This window comes from Trachypithecus francoisi, unplaced genomic scaffold, assembly GCF_009764315.1.
Source record: "Trachypithecus francoisi isolate TF-2019V2 unplaced genomic scaffold, Tfra_2.0 Lachesis_group21, whole genome shotgun sequence".
Taxonomy (NCBI): domain Eukaryota; kingdom Metazoa; phylum Chordata; class Mammalia; order Primates; family Cercopithecidae; genus Trachypithecus; species Trachypithecus francoisi.
This window is the reverse complement of record NW_022681467.1, coordinates 29127072-29146887: the sequence shown is the minus strand read 5'-3', so window position 1 is coordinate 29146887 and position 19816 is coordinate 29127072. Positions and strand designations below refer to the sequence as shown.

Sequence of the window (19816 nt, the reverse complement as noted above, 5' to 3'; positions counted from 1 at the left end):
AGGAATATAGCCTTTTTATTGACTACTTTAAGTAGAACAAACTAAATCCATATTTAACAGTTTTGGTTCATTTATACAGTACATTAAATAAGTTATGCACAGACTTAGGTAACAAAAGTTCCTATCAGAGTAAAATGACAAAGCACAGAAAAACCAGACTCTAACGCATTCTGTGGGTGGTTTCACATTCATCATCCCCCTTAAAAACCACGCGTGGAGGCTTCGTTCTTAATTTATTTACACTATTGGCTTTCTTTTATGAGTGGAGCCTTTGTAGCCTCATCAGGAACTTGGAAAGCCACGTAAGGGGACTGAAGGCCTCTCGGCCCAGCAGTCCTTTCAATCATTCGCCTAATGCTTATTGCTGCTTCTCTGCAATTCTCCAAGGTAGGGATGGGGCTGTCCCCAGCGTACATGCCCTATTTGGTATAAGCATCACTGAGTATATACTGGGCAGCTGTAGGCTAGACCAGATGGGGTCTGTGAGGGAAGCTCCACCTCGGGGGCTATGGAGGGGGAGGAGGGGACGCAACGCCCGCCCCGCAGGCCTCCTAACCTTCTCCTGGCTCACGATGGAAAAGGTCACCTGCACCATCATCTCTGGAAATGAGCACGTCGATGCCTGAGGAAAGAGGCAGGTAGTCAACGTTTTGGTTTCACAAGAACTACAGACACTCCAGAGTTGGAAGGGCTCTGCGGAGCTGCTGGCACAGCCCCCACCGCAGTCTGGGCAGGGCTGCTCTCGACAGTTGGCCATGTGGCCCGAGCTGGAACAGTGCATGCTCCGCTGGCTCTTCTTCCATTTGGTTCAGACACGCTACCACCCAGTTTTCTGCAAACAGCTTTAAAAAGAAAAAAAATCTAAGGAAGTTGGTCTGGTCTACTGACCTGGGAGCCTGGAAAACGTATTTCTAGTTCACTTCTGAAGAAATCCTCCACGAAGCGTTCTATTTTCAGTGATTTATTCAACTCTTCAGTTTCCAGGACAGATGGCCATCTGGTCATTGTTTTCACTCTGAAGAGCTCACTACCATACAATTCCAGCTGTGCTGGACCTTCAAACGCACTTGCTGAGCTATCCTCTAGAACTACCCAGAATGACATCTATACCCTTTGCAAGCAGGTGACAAGCCGACGGTCACTAACTCTGGGACAGGGCTGTACAAAGTAAAGTGTAGATTTTGTCTGGAAGCTGAAGTTGACACCAAGCAGTGAGGAACTCCTGGTGAGCTTCTGGCCCAAATGGGCGAAGGAAGTCCACGTTGCAGAGAGCGGGCAGCAGCCGAGGCCAGGTGTGGACTTGTGGTGGGAAGATGTGTCCTGTTTCCAGACAGACCCACTGGCAGACATTTCTAACCCAGCACTGCCCTAGAAATAATCTACCTAATCGGTGACCCTCTAGTCACCCAACCGTGCCTGAGTGGATCTGCTAGAGCACCAGCCCTGGAGCTGCAGGCCCCCCAGTGTGGAGCGCCCCCACCTCCCGGGGTGGACTGCCTAGGCCTGGGCTTAAACAACTCCTTGAGTCACCTTCCCTACAAGATGGAGTCAGGCACAGTGCAGGCAGGTGGGGACAAAAAGGACAATCAAAGATGTAAAACCCAGCCCTCAAGAAACTCTTGGGACATGTGGCATCTTTGGTCTTCTCTGGTCCCTGCAGTCATTCCTCACTTGGCAGATCATTATGTCCTACAACTCATCAGCGTCCTTTGGCAGGTGGTGCTGAGCACTGGTCTCACCCTAGACCAGTGCTCAGCACACTGGTCTCATCAGCGCTTGACTGATACCTTCTGTACCACCATGCCAGCCCCTCTTTGCCTTTTATGTCACTGCAAATATTAACTGTAGAGGTCAGTCCTCTAAGCAGCCTGAATTTCCACTCCCCACCTGGTAGCTGAGGTGCTGTCAGAAGAGGCTGGAAACCACACAAGGAACCTGGATTCGCTCCTGCCCCTCTAGCCGCCGCCCACCCTACCCCACTGGTGCTCCTCCTCCTGACCAGAGACTTGGATAATTTCAGAAAGGGATTCTTGAAATGTGAATAGGAGGTCCTGGGCAGAGGCCCTCATGACTTCTGTGTGAAACCGACCAGAATTAACACAGCAAAAGGTCTGCAAACTGAGCTTCAGTGTGGAATACTGCGCAGGTTTGCAGATCAGCCTCTGGGCAGCACATGGAAAAGCATTACAAAGATTCAGAAAACGAAACTGTCACAGGAACCACAGCCCACAAAAGTAGGCCAGGTTCTGCACACCAAACCTAAGCCTTAGCCATAGAAATGGGCATTGAGCCCTAATAAATATTATTTTGTTGGTTTTGACTCCTTATTCCAACCAGTAAAAGCATGAGCTACCCTGGCTTGTTTTATGGCCACTGCAGATTTTAAAAACCTGCTTAAGGCCGGACACAGTGGCTCATGCCTGTAATCCTGGCACTTTGGGAGGCCGAGGTGGGCAGATCACCTGAGGTCGGGAGTTTGAGACCAGCCTGACCAACATGGAGAAACCCCATCTCTACCAAAAATACAAAATTAGCTGGGCGTGGTGGCGGGTGCCTGTAATCCCAGCTACTTGGGAGGCTGAGGCAGGAGACTCGCTTGAACCTGGGAGGCAGAGGTTGCAGTGAGCTAAAATCATGCCATTGCACTCCAGCCTGGGCGACAAGAGAGAAACTCCATCTCAAAACAAACAAAACAACGAAAACAAAACCTGCTTACAGTGTTAATCCAACAAATCCATGAAAAACCAGTAGGCTGGCGTAGAGGCTCTGTGACCTCCTCGTGAGACAGCTGTCTCATGCAAATGTGGCCCTGTCTGGGTTACTGACTCCATCCCACTTAGTCAGGGTTCCCCACTAAGGACTGAGGCTTAAGGAGGCAGATGCGGGTGGGGGATACCCATGTATTAGGCTGACTGGAAAACTGTGGGGCTTATGTGTTCCACAGCAAAGGAACATGATTCCCTGCTGTTCTTTCCCTGGCCACACCTTACTTTAGGCAATGGAAATCTAGGCATTTTAAAGGTGTCGTGCACTAGGTTTCTTTGTAAGACTGAAAATGTTTGGTTAGAATGAATGGGGGGCCTTGAAATTCTCAAATTTTGCTTTTTTCTTTTTTTTCTTTTTCTGAGACGGAGTCTTGCTGTATTGCCCAGGCTGGAGTACAGTGGCGGAATCTCGGCTCATCGCAACCTCTCGCTTGTGGGTTCAAGTGATTCTCCTGTCTCAGCCTCCTGAGTAGCTAGGATTATAGTTGAGTGCACCACGCCCGGCTAATTTTTGTATTTTTTTTAGTAGAGACAGGGTTTCACCATGTTGGCCAGACTGGTCTTGAACTTCTGACCTCAAGTGATCTGCCTGCCTCGGTCTCCGAAAGTGCTGGGGTTACAGGAGTGAGCCACTGAGCCTGGCCAGGACTTGAAATTCTAAAGTAAGATGTACCTGTTGGCAAGGACAAGGCTACCTGTGCGGATCCCTTTTCCTTTATGGTACTGACAGCTTTTATTTTAGACTCTGGTCAGTGCACAGAAGGTGGAGATTTAAACTTGTGCTTCAAAGGCCAGCTGGAGCAGAGCCAATCAGACTTACTCCAACTGATTTCTGGGTGTGAGAGGATGCTAGAGGCTCAAAGATGGAGAGCCGGAGGAGTCGGGGTCCTCAGACTCCCATCAAAACCAAAAAGACAAGCCGGGCGTGGTGGCTCACGCTTGTAATCCCTGCACTTTGGGAGGTCAAGGCAGGTGGATCACTTGAAGTCAGGAGTTCAAGATCAGCCTGGCCAACATGGTGAAACCCTGTCTCTACTAAAAATACAAAAATTAGCTGGGCATGGTGGGTGGTAGGCGCCTGTAATCCCAGCTACTCGGGAGGCTGAAGCAGGAGAATTGCTTGAACCTGGAAGGCAGAGGTTGCAGTGAGCCAAGATCATGCCACTGCACTCCAGCCTGGCTGACAGAGCGAGACTTTGTGTTAAACAACAACAACAACAACAAACAAAACCCAAAAAGACAGGGAAGAATGTGGGAGGCAGTTCCTAACATTCTGAAAGGGATATAGGTGATGTCCCATTTGAAAATGGGAAGCTAGGAAGAAAAATTGATCAACTTTTCCCAAAATGGTTCTCACATCTCATAAAACCTTTCTGATGAGCTCAAGGAGAGAGGCTATCAGATAACACAAGAGAAGGAAACAGAAGTTGTATGCCTGATGATAAATCAACATAGTAGATATAATGACCTGTAACTATGAGGTCTGAAGAATTCTTTGAGGTCCAGGAGGGCTTTTCAGACAAGACCAGGCCTTGACAGTGGGGGCAAGTCCTACCAACCTGCCACAGCACGTCCAGCAGGACAACTGTGGCTCAGCAGGTGCCAAATAGAGCCCACGGGCAGAAGATGCCCACAGCGTTCCAGATGTGTGTGGTCTGAGAGATAAAAGGACACAGAATAAGACGACTGTGCAAATAGCCAAGTGGTGGCAGAAGTTCTGCATTTCCAAGAGATGATCCACTCAATAATTTGACGATACTAGTTTGGCCAACATGCTCAGAGAGAACAGACTATCCACAACTGAGTCTCATTCTCTCTCAGACCAATCCATGTGCTGGAAACTATTTTCTGCACAAGCAAAATCAAATGAGAAAAAAAACGGGTTCCAAACTAAAGTAGCCAGCAAGGTTGGAAAATCTTGTCCAAAATCATCTGTGATGTGGGGGAAGTTTTATTTGTTTATGTTTTTGCTACTACGGGTGCTTTTATTGCAACAGTGACTTCTTTCCTGTGGACTCTGAGATCTTAACAAGTCTGAACAGCAAGGTTGAGAAGAGAGTCCTGAGTGCCGCCTGTTGCTTACCCAAGTCCCCGTGAGGCCAATCAGTGTCATCTGCTGAGGATGGAGATGGGCCGAAAGAGCTGTTCAGGGGTGAGGCAGGCTGCTCCCTGTTCAGGGGTGAGGCAGGCAGCTCCCTGTCCGAGGGGCCTCCTCCACAGCCTGCTGCCTGCTGCCTCCAGCCTGGCTGAGCACATTGGACAGTCTGCTGACTCAAGGAGACGGGGAGGGGAGCTGGTGGTCTACACTGAAAAGGGGCTGGCTAAGTCAGCTTCAGTGGGGAGGAACAAACCAGGAAAGCCATGGAGGAGGCAGGTTGGGCCGGCTGCCCACGTGCAGAGAATGGCACACTGGCTCCGCAGACAGCAAGTGTCCAGAGAGGCTGTGGGGCGCTATTATTCAGGCTTGGATTCTTCCTGCCTCCAATTCATTTCCTGCTAATGACCCAGCAGAGCTACATGCACGGGTTCCAACAGACAGTCCCACAGCCCAAGCACTCTGTGGTGCTGAGCAGCCATCAGGGTAAGTAGAGTCCAGGGCTCAGAGTCCGTTGGTGTCGATAGCTGTCACGGAAGCAGGTGTTGAGGAACGCGACGTGGTTGCCGAGGTCTTGTCGAGGGCTGGGCTAGGCACGCTGCAGTCGGCGGACCTGGCAGAGGAGCCCCTGCCTACAGGAAGCAGTGGCCGACCCTGGCTGTGGGGACTCTGGCCATGCAGGTTCTGACCACAGAGGCGGTGGTGCCGCTCCCAGTCCTTGTGCTGGCAGAAAGAGCCGCAGTATCGCGCGATATTGCAGCCACTGCATGTCTCGCTGGCTTTGCGGCCACAGTTCCAGCAGTTCTGCAAGACACAGGCATCAGTGAGTGGTTGCTGGGATCGAGGGGCAGGCTTGCCATTCATTCCCTGCACAGTAAAGCAAGAGGCTGCATGTAGAGAACCCCAGCTTTGGAGCTACATACACCTGTGGTCAAGTCCTCCCTCTACTGCTATTTATGAAAAATACACACTGCTTTTCTGAGTTTCCTTCCTGTGTAAAACAAGAAAACTACTTCCCTGCAGGATGACAGAACAGTGAAATGAGGAGTGTGTGTGAAAATACCTTACATAGCATCAGCCTAGGGCAGGTGGCCATCTCTTCTGCTTAAGGCATGGACTCATCTTTTGACTCATATTTTAATAGAAACCAAACCAAACTCTGCAAGAATCTCCCCCAATAGCCATCTATCCTAAGACCACATGTGTTAAGATGAACATTTATCGTACTCCTTTCTGCATGTGCCACCATGCCTGGCTAATTTTCGTAATTATACATACATATATAGTAGAGGTGGGGTTCTGCCATGTTGGCCAGGCTGGTCTTGAACTCCTGAGCTCAAGTGATCGGCCTGTCTCAGCCTCCCAAAGTGTCGGGATTACAAGCACCTGGCTGATATTGCTTCCCTCACTAGAGAAATAATCTTCATTGTTTTTACTAATAATCTGACTTAACCAAGGCTGCTGCTGCTGTTTTGTTTTGTTTTTCTTTTTGGAGACAGGGTCTTGCTATGTTGCCCAGGCTGGACTTGACCTCCTAGGCTCCAGGGATCCTCCCACACTCCTACCTTAGTCTCCTGAGTAGCTGGGACTACAGGCATGTGCCACCATGCCTGGCTGATTCTTTAATTTTTTGTAGAGACAGAGTCTCCTTATATTGCCCAGGCTGGTCTTGAACTCCCAGCCTCAAAGGACCCTCCCACCTTGGCCTCCTAAAAAGCTGGAATTACAGGCATGGGCCACTGTGCCTGTTCCCTAATAACTATCAGACCAATAGGATAGGAGCTGCTATATTCACCGAACAGAGATGCAGACTGACTCCTTCAAGGGTATACTGCCAGTGTGAGACGGAACTGGGACTAGAAGTCAGGGCTCCTAACCTCCAGTCCTGGCCTCCTTCTTCCCCCATACCAAACCCCCTTTCACAATATGAACAAGAAACTCCAGGGATACCTGCTAAATTTCAACAAGAATATTCTAGGTGAATATTTTTGATGGACAAGAATCAGCCATTTTGGTCCAATGCAAACTCATCCAAGGATGGGCCCTTTATCCTTTCCCTGCTTTGGAAAGTGATTTTGCAGGGATAGGTGCTGGTGTACACCTCACCTGGAGGCTACATTGTGGCTTGTTTAAAATTACAATTCCTTAAAAGCACAATTCTTAAAATGGAGAGCTGGGATTTAAACCTATGCAATCCAGATCCAGGATCTACGCTCTAAGCCAAAAGCTATACTCTTTCTTTGGAGACAGACATAGTTAAACACAGAGATAAAAGTAGATAAATGAGGACAAATACAGATACTGATATGGATGGCTATAGATACACAATTAAACATACAGAACAGAAACAGATATATCACTCTCAAAAACAATTCTCTTTTCTTTCCCCCTCATCTTGCCATCATCATCTATTTTCTTTTCTTTTCTTTTCTTTTTTAAAGAGATGGGGTCTTGCTGTCCCACCCAAGCTGGAGTGCAGTGTTACGATCATGGTCAGGCTTGAACTTCCTGGGCTCAAGCGATCCTCCTGCCTCAGCCTCCAAAGTAACTGGACTACAGGTGCGTGACACCATGCCTAGCTAATTTAAAAAATTTTTTTTCCCCCCACTAGAAATGGTGTCTCACCATCTAGCCCAAGCTGGTCTTGAACTCCTGAGCTCAAGTGTTCATACTACCTTGGCTTCCCAAAGTGCTGAGATTACAGGCATTGGCCACTGCGCCCAGCCTCAAAAACAATTCTAAAAAAGGAGGAGAGGCTGGATGTGGTTGGTGGCTCATGCCTGTAATCCCAGCTCTTAGGGAGGCAGAGGCGGGAGGATAGCTTGAACCCAGGAGTTCGAGACCTGCCTGGGCAATATAGCGAGAGCCTGTTCTCCACCAAAAAAAAAAAAAAGGAGGAGAGAATGAAAAGGGAGGGGATTAAAGAACTATTTTCTCACAATCCATAGTATCTGTATTGAAGAGCTATAATAAGGAATTTCACCACATCCTCTGTGATAGCAACATGGTATTTAGGCATTTTCATCTGCACATTGGTCAAGGTGGGTGAATCACTTGAGGCTAGGAGTTCGAGATTAGCCTGGCCAACATGGCAAAAACCCATCTCTACTAAAAATACCAAAATTAGCCAGGAGTGCTGGCACGCACCTGTAGTCCAAGCTACTTGGGAGGCTGAGGTGGGAGAATCGCTTGAACCTGGAGGTGGAGGCTGCAGTGTGCTGAGACTGCACCATTGCACTCCAGCCTCGGTGACAGAGTGAGTGCTGAACTTCAAGAGAATGTCCCAAAGACAGCTGGTCTCCCATCCAGTAGATAAGATCTACCTACTTACAGAAAGAAACTGGTTTCTTGTTTTAAAGCTGAAAAATGACTGAAATGAAAGTTACAGAAAAACTGCATTAAATCCAAAAGGGCTGCTCTCATGTTGTCACAGGTTGTTTACTTTTTCAGTCTGTTCATTTTTCTCCTTACTGTAGTACCCAAGCGTCCTGTTTAGAACCATCACCAAGTACTGGGCCCTGGGCCCTGGGCAATCAGTCAGATATATCCAACCTGTTACTTCAGTCCACAAACCAGCTATCCTTTTTGTGAAAAGTCTAGGTGCTATAGGACCCTGCACTTTCTTACCCCTGTATCCTCACTTCAGCACCAAGGGAGCATTCCTTGAGCCACAGTCTCCTCATCTGCAAATTAGGGATTCAACATTATCCACCTCACAGGGCCACTGTGAGACTCAAAAAGAAAATATACAACTTTGCTGGGTGTCTGGCACACAGTAAGCCTACTCTGTCAATGCTGGTCATTATCATCATCGCACAATTACACAAACTCTGTCTTTAGGGTGAATTCTCAAAATTTAAACCAATACATTGAGCCTCTCTCTCTATATATATATGTGTATGTATGTAAAAATACAATGTAACAATTCACTATCTTGCCATGTAAAAGAGTCTTAGCGTGAGAACCAAAACTCTTCTGGCACTGGATAAAATTTATCCTCATCGAGCTCAAGAGTGGACTGCCTGTGTCTTCCTGCTCAGTGTATGAGAGGAAGGCAGTGGGCGTGGTCACTCCAGCCACCCACCCCGGCCCCCAGGGCGCAGAGCTCTCACCTCCGTGGACTCCTCTTGCTCATTGATGACGAGGAAAGCGTCCTCCGCGGCCTGCCGCTTGACGTCCGCTATGGTTTGCTCCATTCGTGCTCTCTCTGTTGCAATCACTTCAAAGGCTTTCTGCTCTGCCTCAGCGACGGCCTTCTGTACTTCAGACATGGCCTGAATTTTCACCTTATTCACAGCTTCTTCTAGAAGAAAGTGACAGTAAAATCAACTGGCCGAGAAATCTTTTCCCTCCCACCCCACTGCGATTCTAAGTAAGGACAGAGCTGACACAAAATGATATTTTCTAAAACTCCACAGGGAAGAACACATGATCTTCACACTCATGTGTCCATCACGCAGGTGCTGGCTGGTACGGAGATGGAGGTGGGCACTGAGCTAGGGCTGTAGACACAAGTGACTAGACACAGGCCACACTCTCCTGACTGCTTGTGACCAAGTATGAAAGTGTTTCAGGTGCCATCATGTATGTCACTATAAGAAACTAGAGTTCCAAGGAGAAAAGTGATCAGCTCTTCAGTGGGCAGGGGAAATCAAGACAACGTGTTGTGCTTGAGATGGTACATGGAAATGAGTTTTTGCAGTCTTGCATGCCAAACTAAGAAATTTGACCTTTTCTTTTTTTCTGAGACAGGGCCTTGCTCTGTTGCCCAGGCTGGAGTGCACTGGTGCGGTCACAGCACACTGCAGCCTTGACCTCTCTGAATCATGATCCTCCCACCTCAGCCTTCTGAGGAGCTAGGACTGCAGGCGTGTCCCACCACACTCGGCTAATTAAAAAAATTTTTTTTGTAGAGACGATGTCTTACTATGTTGCTGAGGCTTGTCTCAGACTCCTGGGCTCAAGTGATCCTCCTACTTCAGCCTCCCAAAGTGCTGGTGTTAAACTGTTACACGGGTGAGGCACCACTCCCCGCTTGACTTTATTTTCATTTTTTTTTTTGAGACAGAGTCTCACTCTGTCACCCAGGCGGGAGTGCAGTAGTGCTATTTCGGCTCACTGCAAGCTCCGCCTCCCGGGTTCACGCCATTCTCCTATCTCAGCCTCCCGAGTAGCTGGGACTACAGGTGCCCACCACCATGCCCGGCTAATATTTTTTGTATTTTTAGTAGAGACAGGGTTTCACAGTGTTAGCCAGGACGGTCTCAATCTCCTGACCTCGTGATCCGCCCACCTTGGCCTCCCAAAGTGCTGTGATTACAGGCATGAACCATCATGCCCGGCTGGCTTGACCTTATTTTCAAAGGAAACTCCATAAAGGTTTCTATGCAAGGGGAAGATTAAAGACAGAGATAGCAACCAGGAGACTGGGGCAATGATTGAACTGATATAAGAGGCTGAATTTAGGCAGAAGTAAGTGGCACTGAGGAAGGGATGAGACAGAAAAAAGCTGGGAGCACCGAAGGGCCTGGAAGTGGACGTGAAAGAGAAGAATGGTAGTGCTAGGCAATGAAATGGACAGTCCACACAAAACTAGCATGGAGGCAAGTGAGAAGTCAGAGGTGCCTCTGGGGCATCCAGGTATAAATGGCCAGGAGGCAATTATAAATAAATAAGACTAGGTAGAGAAACATGGGCTAAAGACATAGATTCGGGCAGACGGCCAAAAGCCCTGGGTTTTTAAACCCTGTCCACTTACCATCATGCTACCTGGTTCTTGATCACTTCCTCCCATCACCAATGCCCTGCTTGATTTCCCTAGTGTAGACACCGCAAGGTAACACATTGCATGTGTTTGAGCCTCAGTCCTATGAGAATGTGAATGTGGAGTCCCAATATACATAGCTCCCTACATAAGTCCACAGGACCAAACAATCCAGAAGCCTAAGGACACTCACTCACAGTTTACCTCTTGCACATGGCATGGGCTCAAGGGAGGTTCAAACACAGAGTTCTAGGCTGCAGTGAAACAACTTTCCATCTTATGGCTCTGGCCTTAAGAAAATAAAGTCTTCACCCCAGAGGCCAATAACCTTTCAAAAGTCTCTTATCAGATGCCTCTTACTGAGCCAGCGTAACAATGCTCTCAGGAACATTTTATCCCCTCAGCTTAACCATGAATTAGTAATTATCTTGGTTTGGCTAGCTATCTTACTGGAGGTCATCTAAGGTCACAGATGGCACTGTAGCAGAGCAAGGACTCAAATCGAGCTGTCCCAACACCAAAGTTGGGCTCTTAACCATAGTTAACCAAAGGTGTCTCTCAAGTAATCAAAGTCACTAGTTTTAAAGATACCTTGTGCCAGGCACATTACAGGCTCATGCCTGTAATCCTAGCACTTTGGGAGACCAAGGCGGGTGGATCACCTGAAGTCAGGAGTTTGAAACCAGCCTGGCCAATATGGTGAAACCCCATCTCTACTAAAAATACAAAAATTAGCCGGGCATCATGGTCGAGGGGGCCTGTAATCCCAGGTACTGGGAAGGCTAAGGCAGGAGAGTAGCTTGAACCTGCGAAGTGGAGACTGCAGTGAGCTGAGATTGTGCCACTGCACTCCAGCCTGGGCAACAGAGCAAGACTCCATCTCAAAAACAAACAAACAAAAAAGGCCGGGTGCAGTAGCTCACGCCTGTAATCCCAGCATTTTGGGAGACGGAGGCAGGTGGATCACCTGAGGTCAGGAGTTACAGACCAGCCTCAACATGGAAAAAACCCCATCCTCACTAAAAATACAAAATTAGCAGGGCGTGATGATGCATGCCTGTAATCCCAGCTACTCGGGAGGCTGAGGCAGGAGAACTGCTTGAACCTGGGAGGCGGAAGTTGCGGTGAGCCAAGATCGTGCCATTGCACTCCAGCCTGGGCAACAAGAGTGAAATTCCATCTCAAAAAAAAAAAAAAAAAAGACAGAGATCTTGTATATAGTAATTATTCTCTCACCTTATGATTATCTTCATTTCCCAAAATTCTATTCCACTTTTTATTAACATAATATACATTTTCCCATTTTCAACTGCAAGGATTTTTACAAATTAATGTAGTTTTCCAAATTGTTTTTAATGGTGAAATAATACTTTGTTGTACAGTGGCACAGGGGCTCACTGCAGCCTTAACTTCCCATGGTCAAGCAATCCTTCCCCCTCAGTCCCCTACATAGCTGGGTCTGTCCACCTTGGCCTCCCAAAGTGCTGGGATTACAGGTGTGAGCCATCCCACCCCACCCATACTGTTTCTTCTTTAATAATTTGTATAATTTGTATTTAAGTCTGGACCATTTGCTTTTGAAAGGAAACATTCAAAGGCATGAAAGTGAGAAATGAGGCTGGGCGCAGTGGCTCACACCTGTAATCCCAGCTCTTGGGGAGGCAAGGTGGGCGGAGAAACCCCATCTATACCACAAATACAAAATTAGCCAGGCGTGGTGGTGCATGCCTATAATCTCAGCTACTCGGGAGGCTAAGGCAGGAGAAGAGCTTGAACCAGGGAGGCGGAGGTTGCAGTGAGCTGAGATCATACCACTGCACTCCAGCCTGGGCAACAAGAGCGAAACTCCATCTCAAAAAAAAAAAAAAAAAAAAGGAAAAGGAAGGAATGATTCCAAGAATCTGCAGGTACTCACTTAATTTCTTATATAAGCCTCTGATCAATTATCGAGTGTCATCAACAAGGTCTTTTAAAATTGTCAACAACGGAGGGTTAAAGACGAGGTTAATTTATCAGAGATGCTTTATCTTACATTATCCTGACTGCTAATAAGGAAAAATATTTTGCATTATATTTATTTGTATTTCTCATAGCATAATGTGTCTGTTCATATCTTTTGTTTATTTGCTTACTACTGTCTAGATGCTCTTGAAAGAGTCTTTATGAATGTAGGTATTACATTTTTGTAGAAATAAATTTTATCTTAGTAAGAAAACCAAAAGTTGTATTGGACTTAAAAAATGAAACTGGGGGCCGGGCGCGGTGGCTCAAGCCTGTAATCCCAGCACTTTGGGAGGCCGAGACGGGCGGAGACGGGCGGATCACGAGGTCAGGAGATCGAGACCATCCTGGGTAACACGGTGAAACCCCGTCTCTACTAAAAAATACAAAAAACTAGCCGGGCGAGGTGGCGGCGCCTGTAGTCCCAGCTACTCGGGAGGCTGAGGCAGGAGAATGGCGTAAACCCGGGCGGCGGAGCTTGCAGTGAGCTGAGATCCGGCCACTGCACTCCAGTCTGGGCGACAGAGCGAGACTCCGCCTCAAAAAAAAAAAAAAAAAAAAAAGAAACTGGGATGGGGAGGCAAGAAGGGAAAGAACGCCAATATTTGGATAAGGTTGACATTAGTGATGTGACGTTCATTCCGAACTTACAAAATAGGCAGTCTCCACCCTCCTTTACTCTTGTAAAAAAGAAGGCCTAGCCGGGCGCGGTGGCTCAAGCCTGTAATCCCAGCACTTTGGGAGGCCGAGACGGGCGGATCACGAGGTCAGGAGATCGAGACCATCCTGGCTAACACTGTGAAACCCCGTCTCTACTAAAAAATACAAAAAACTAGCCGGGCAAGGTGGCGGGCGCCTGTAGTCCCAGCTACTCGGGAGGCTGAGGCAGGAGAATGGCGTAAACCCGGGCGGCGGAGCTTGCAGTGAGCTGAGATCCGGCCAGTGTACTCCAGCCCGGGCGACAGAGCGAGACTCCGTCTCAAAAAAAAAAAAAAAAGAAGGCCTAGCAAGAACAGTCTTCACTATAGTAGGCACAGTGAAGGTGAACGAAAGCACAGAGGGATTACAGAGCTGTGCCCAGAGCAGAATTTGGGCACAAATGTGGCAGTAGTGTGAACACAGTATACTGCAGACACCAGTGAAGAGATTAGGCAAAATGAACTCTGCTGCAGGCCCAGAAACAGGGCAAGTCAAGAAGTACTTACTGCCTCAGCGTGACCCAGTGTGAAAGGGACTGGAGGGAGCTATTCCAAACTCCTGACCAGCAAAGTAACAAGACAGGTATCAGGAGACATGCAGGACAAGCCAGAGTGGGAGAGGCAAGAGCCTAGAACTCTATGAGGAGCAAGTTATTATACAACCAAAGGACCCAGTTACCAACCATTCGCCCAGTTATCTGTTCTCTGCTCCCACAAATTAGTGAGTCTGCATGACCTATGAGTAGTCAGACACATACCTGTTTTCTTCCAAAACTCCACAGGTACATATCCTGTACCTGGCCTGCTGTTGAACTCTCTCTGAGAATCTGCACAAGAGACATAAAAAGCATAGGGTCAGAAGCTGTCTATAATCAGCAGTTTTACTTTTGATCAGATTTCTCATTCACCAGTTAGACTCAAACATTTATTTCATTTAGTATAAAAAATTCTCATATAAGGGCTAAAAATTAGCTTATAAAATAGTACACAATAAATATTTAGTTTTAAAACACACAACCCCATCAAATGAACAAATTAACAGTATTTCAAAGTGGTGAGATTAAAAGTGATACTCACTTTCTTCTTTTTACTTACCTATTATGTCCTAATTTTTTCCCCTATCAACATGGGTTTTTAAGGTACAGTACTCCCTAAAATATAAACATAAGTGCACACAGATTTTTTTTTTTTTTTGAGATGGAGTCTCACTCTGTCACCTAGGCTGGAGTGCAGTGGTGCAATCTTGGCTCACTGCAACCTCTGCCTCCCAGGTTCAAGCAATTTTCCTACCTCAGTCTCCTGAGCGGTAGCTGGGAGTACAGGTGTACACAACCCTACCTGGCTATTCTTTTTGTATTTTTAGTTCAGTTGGGGTTTCACCATGTTGGCCAGGGTGGTCTCTTCCAAAATTGCTGTGTTTCAAAAATTTCAAAATAAAACATTAGGAAACATTATCTTTAAATATGTACATAGAAAATTCGATAAGAATACATTAATTGTTAACCATTGAGCCTATGGAAAAATGTAGGGGGAGGAGAGGCAGCATTTTTACAAATTACTTTTTGTGTGTGTGACAGGGTCTTGTTCTGTCCCCCAGGCTGGAGTGCAGTGATGCAGCTGATCATAGCTCACTGCAGCCTCGAAATCCTGGGCTCAGGTCATCCTGCGTCAGCCTCATGAGTAGCTAGGACTTTAGGCATGTACCACCATGACCGCCTAATTTCCTTTCTAAATTTTTTGCACAGACAGGGTTTCACTATCTCAGGGTTTCCAGGCAGGTCTTGGATTCCTGGCCTCAAGCAATTTTCCTGTCTCAGTCTCCCAAAGAGCTAGGATAACAGTTGTAAGCCATTGTGCCAGGTCGCTACGTAATTACTTCCAATTCAATCTCAAATTCTCCTCCTGTTGTGTAAATCTTTTATAAATTTCATTTTCTTAAGGAAATCTCCAGCAAGGTTCGGGGCTGTTCCAGCATGGACTGGGTGCTTTCTAGGCCTGCTTTGCCACTAATGCTTGGGGCTCTCCTTCACCAGTCTAGGGATTCCTTTCCTTCCTTTCTTGTGTAGGATCCTCTTTCAGCAATTCAGTGTCTCCCATTTTCTCGTTTACTTGCACGTATTGAGGCATATCCTATAGTAGATACCACGGAGAAAGGGTAGGGAGGAGGCGTATTTTTTGAAAAATTATAGATTACTAATCTAACACATAATTGTTTTGGTTAAGTATAGAATTCTAAATTAAAATAATTTTCCTTCAGAATTGTCTTCTAACTTTCAATGATGCTAAATGACTGTCTATTTTCCTGTGTTGTCTACTTGGTAGACTGATTCAACCTGGAACTGTCTTGCAGGTCTTGGTAATTTTTTGGAATTATTTCAATAACTATTCTATCCTCTCTACTTGTTCTGCTCACTCTTTTTGAAATTCATGATTTGGATATATGAGTTGGGTAGATTTCTTTTTTTTTTTTTTGAGACGGAGTCTCGCTCTGCCGCCCAGGCTGGAGTGCAGTGGCCGGGTCTCAGCTCACTGCAAGCTCCGCCTCCTGGGTTTATGCCATTCTTCCTGCCTGGGATTACAGGCTTGAGCCACCGCGCCCGGCCAGATTTCTAATGTTCTTCTCTTTTTCTCACCAGAGATATTAACAATACTACATTATTGGTAGTTTTCTTTTCCCCGAAGAGCTACTATTGTTTTTTTTTTTTTGAGATGGAGTCTCGCTCTGTCGCCCGGGCTGGAGTGCAGTGGCCGGATCTCAGCTCACTGCAAGCTCCACCTCCCGGGTTCACGTCATTCTCCTGCCTCAGCCTCCTGAGTAGCTGGGACTACAGGCGCCGCCACCTCGCCCGGCTAGTTTTTTGTATTTTTTAGTAGAGCCGGGGTTTCACCATGTTAGCCAGGATGGTCTCGATCTCCTGACCTCGTGATCCGCCCGTCTGGGCCTCCCAAAATGCTGGGATTACAGGCTTGAGCCACTGCGCCCGGCTCGAAGAGCTACTATTAATTCCCATTTCTGTTTATGTCCGTCTCCAATATTAGAGGCTTACCTTGAGAGAGTGGTCACCCTTAACTGTGCACACATGCCACTAAAAAGCTGCCTGGAAGCCCTGTGACAGTGGATGAGGTCCATCTGCTGTAGACTTAACTAGAAGCAGTTTTCCCAAATTTGCCTGCTTATTGAACTCATTAAACATATGTATTCAGATTCCTTTTTTTTTTTTTTTTTTTTTTTTGGAGATAGCGTCTTGCTCTGTTGCCCAGGCTGGAGTACAGTGGCACAATCTCAGCTCACTGCAAGTTCTGCCTCCTGGGCTCAAGCCATCCTCCAACCTCAGCCTCCCAAGTAGCTGGACTATAGGCACACCCCACCACAATCAGCTAATTTTCATGTTTTTTGTAGAGACAGGGTTTCACCATATTGCCCGGGCTGGTCTTGAACTCCTGAGTTTAAGCGATCTGCTAGCCTCCGCCTCTCAAAGTGCTGGGATTACTGGCGTCAGCCACTACAGGTGGACTATATTCAGATTTTTGAGTCTCAGAATCATAACATCCAGAAGGGCCTGGATCTTGACTGTCATTCTGAGGAAAAACTGATAGCTGAAGAAGTGTTTTTTTCTTTGTTTAAAAATTTGGCCAGACGCAGTGGCTCAGGCGTGTAATCTCAGCACTTTGGGAGGTGGAGGCAGGCGGATCACTAGAGGTCAGGAGTTCGAGACCAGACTGGCCAACATGGTGAAACCCTGTCTTTACTAAAATACAAAAATTAGCCGGGTGTGGTGGCGGGTGCCTGTGGTCCCAGCTACTCGGGAGGCTGAGGTTGCAGTGAGCCGAGATCGTGCCACTGCACTCCAGCCTGGGCGACGGAGCGTACCTCCATCTCACAAAAAAAAAAAAAAAAAAATGGCTAGGTACGGTGGCTCATGCCTGTAATCTCAGAACTTTTGGAGGCAGAGGTGGGTGGATCACTTGAAGCCAGGAGTTTGAGACCAGCCTGGGCAACATAGTGAAACCCCATCTCTACAAAAAATATAAAAATTATCCAGGCGTGGTGGCCTGCATGCCTGTAATCCCAACTACTCATGAGGCTGAGGCATGAGAATTATTTGAACCGAGGAGGCGAAGGCTGCAGTGAGGCGAGATCGTGCCACTGCACTCTAGCCTGGGTGACGGAGTGAGACCTTGTCTCAGGAGAAAAAAAAAAAGAAGTAAAACAATTTTACTTGCGGCTGGGTGCAGTGGCTCACACCTGTAATCTCACCACTTTAGGAGGCCAAGGTGGGTGGATCATGAGGTCAGGAGTTCGAGACCAGCCTGACCAACATGGTGAAACCCCATCTCTACTAAAAATACAAAAATTAGCTGGGCATGGTGGCACGCACCTGTAATCCCAGCTACTTGGGAGGCTGAGGCAGGATAATCACTTGAAGCCAGAGGCAGAGGTTACAGTGAGCTGATATTGCACCACTGTACGTCAGCCTACTAGGTGACTCCGTCTCAAAAAAAAAAAATTTTTTTTTTTACTTGCAAAATTAGATGGCTGACCAGTCCATAAAATATTAACATGCAATAATGAAAATATTAATATACAATTTAATATCATAAGCCTGAGTTCAGGAAAGTGAACAGTATCAGCAACCCCAGATTCCTAAGAGGTCAGTCATGGCCATAGTAATATTTAAATAATGCTAGCCAGACTGACAATCCTGTCCTAAGAATAGATGTAGCTAGAACTCACTAACTCTGCACCCTCCACCGACACAGCCAGAGGAAACCATTCTCCTGATCTCTGTGATAAGCATTTTCTTCTTTTCCTTATGGTTTTTGCACTTCTTTATGCATCCTTTAATAACACCTAAATACATTCCTTGCTGCCTGGACAAAATCTGTTTGTGAAAACATTGTGAATCACAAATTTTCAGGTAGGGAAACCTACATTGCATTAATTTAAATGGGAAAAGTAATAATGCCATCTAAAGCCTCTAGTCAATTTATCTCCAAATAACCATGGTTTTAACCATCCACACCATGGATTTCCGCATAACCCAAGACTTTTATTTATTTATCTATTTATTTATTTAGCGACAGGGCCTTACTCTGTTGCCCAGGCTGGAGTGCAGGGCATGATCTCAGCTCATCGCAACCTCCGCCTCCCAGGTTCGAGTGATTCTCGTGCCTCAGCCTCCCGAGTAGGTAGGAGTACAGGCATGTGCTATCATGCCTAGCTAACTTTTTTGTATTTGTAGTAGAGACAGGGTTTTGACATGTTGGCCAGGCTGGTCTAGAACTCCTGGCCTCACATGATCCACCTGGTTCAGCATCCCAAAGTGCTGGTATTACAGGCATGAGACACTGTACCCAGCTAACCCAAGACTTTAAAAACACTAATTATGCTGGGCACGGTGGCTCACGCCTATAATCCCAGCACTTTGGGAGGCCAAGGCGGGCGGATCACGAGGTCAGGAGATCGAGACCATCCTGGCTAACACGGTGAAACACCATCTCTACTAAAATTACAAAAAAATTAGCTGGGCATAGTGGCAGGCGCCTGTAGTCCCAGCTACTCGGAACGCTGAGGCAGGAGAATGGCGTGAACCCGGGAGGCGGAGCTTGCAGTGAGCCGAGATTGCGCCACTGCACTCTAGCCTGGGCAACTGAGCAAGACTCCGTCTCAAAAAAAAAACAAAAAAAAAACCAAAACAAAACAAAAAAAAAACACCACTAATTACTTGGTCAGGCATGGTAGCTTATGCCTGTAAATCCCAGCACTTTGGGAGGCCAAGGAGGGCAGATGACTTGAGGTTGGGAGCTCGAGACCAGCCTGGCCAACATGGTGAAACCTCATCTCTACTAAAAACACAAAAATTAGCTGGCTGTGGTAGGACACACCTGTAAACTCAGCTACTCAGGAGGCAAAGGCAGGAGAATTGCTCAAAGCTGGGAAGCAGTGAGCCAAGATTATGCCTAGGTGACAGACCAAGACTCCGTCTCAAAGAAAAACACTAATTACTTATTTAAAAGTCATTGGTGAGGCCAGGTGCGGTAGCTCATGCTTGTAATTTCAGCACTTTGGGAGGGCGAGGCAGGTGGATCACAAGGTTAGGAACTGGAGACCAGCCTGGCCAACACAGTGAAACCCCATCTCTACTTAAAAAAAAAAAAAAAAAAATTAGCTAGGCATGGTGGCAGGCGCCTCCCAGTTACTCAGGAAGCTGAGGCAGGAGAATCGCTTGAACCCAGGAGGCAGAGGTTGCAGTGAGCCGAGATCATGTCACTGGACTCCAGCCTGGGCGATAAGAGCTAGACTCTGTCTCAAAAAAAAAAAAAAGTCATTGGTGAAATTCTTTTGAAATGTCTATCATTGTATAAAAATATGCCAGAATGTAAAACAACTATGTGTCTAAGAACTCATTTCAGGCCGGGCATGGTAGCTTATGTCTGCAATCCCAGCACTGTGGGAGGCCAAGTTGGGTGGATCATCTGAGGTCAGGAGATC

At 47.0% G+C, this 19816-nt stretch overlaps 1 protein-coding gene and 1 pseudogene across 3 annotated transcripts in view; both read right to left on the bottom strand.

Annotated features, from left to right (window-relative positions):
* LOC117068657 lies at positions 1-3791 on the bottom strand (annotated as a pseudogene). Its single transcript, XR_004431200.1, has one exon. The product of XR_004431200.1 is annotated as an uncharacterized LOC117068657 (transcript).
* A 310-nt stretch (positions 3792-4101) lies between these two features.
* CBFA2T2 (CBFA2/RUNX1 partner transcriptional co-repressor 2) overlaps positions 4102-19816 on the bottom strand; it is a 161434-nt gene continuing 145719 nt past the window's right edge. The window contains exons 9-11 of one of the 2 annotated variants that reach the window (XM_033186119.1): positions 14082-14150; positions 8973-9163; positions 4102-5664 (exon numbers count right to left, since the gene is read on the bottom strand). In XM_033186119.1, the coding sequence (XP_033042010.1) occupies positions 5365-5664; positions 8973-9163; positions 14082-14150 (560 nt within the window). In that variant the 3' untranslated portion in view covers positions 4102-5364. The remainder of the gene's footprint in view (positions 5665-8972; positions 9164-14081; positions 14151-19816) is intronic. The other variant, XM_033186120.1, reaches the window with a different exon arrangement.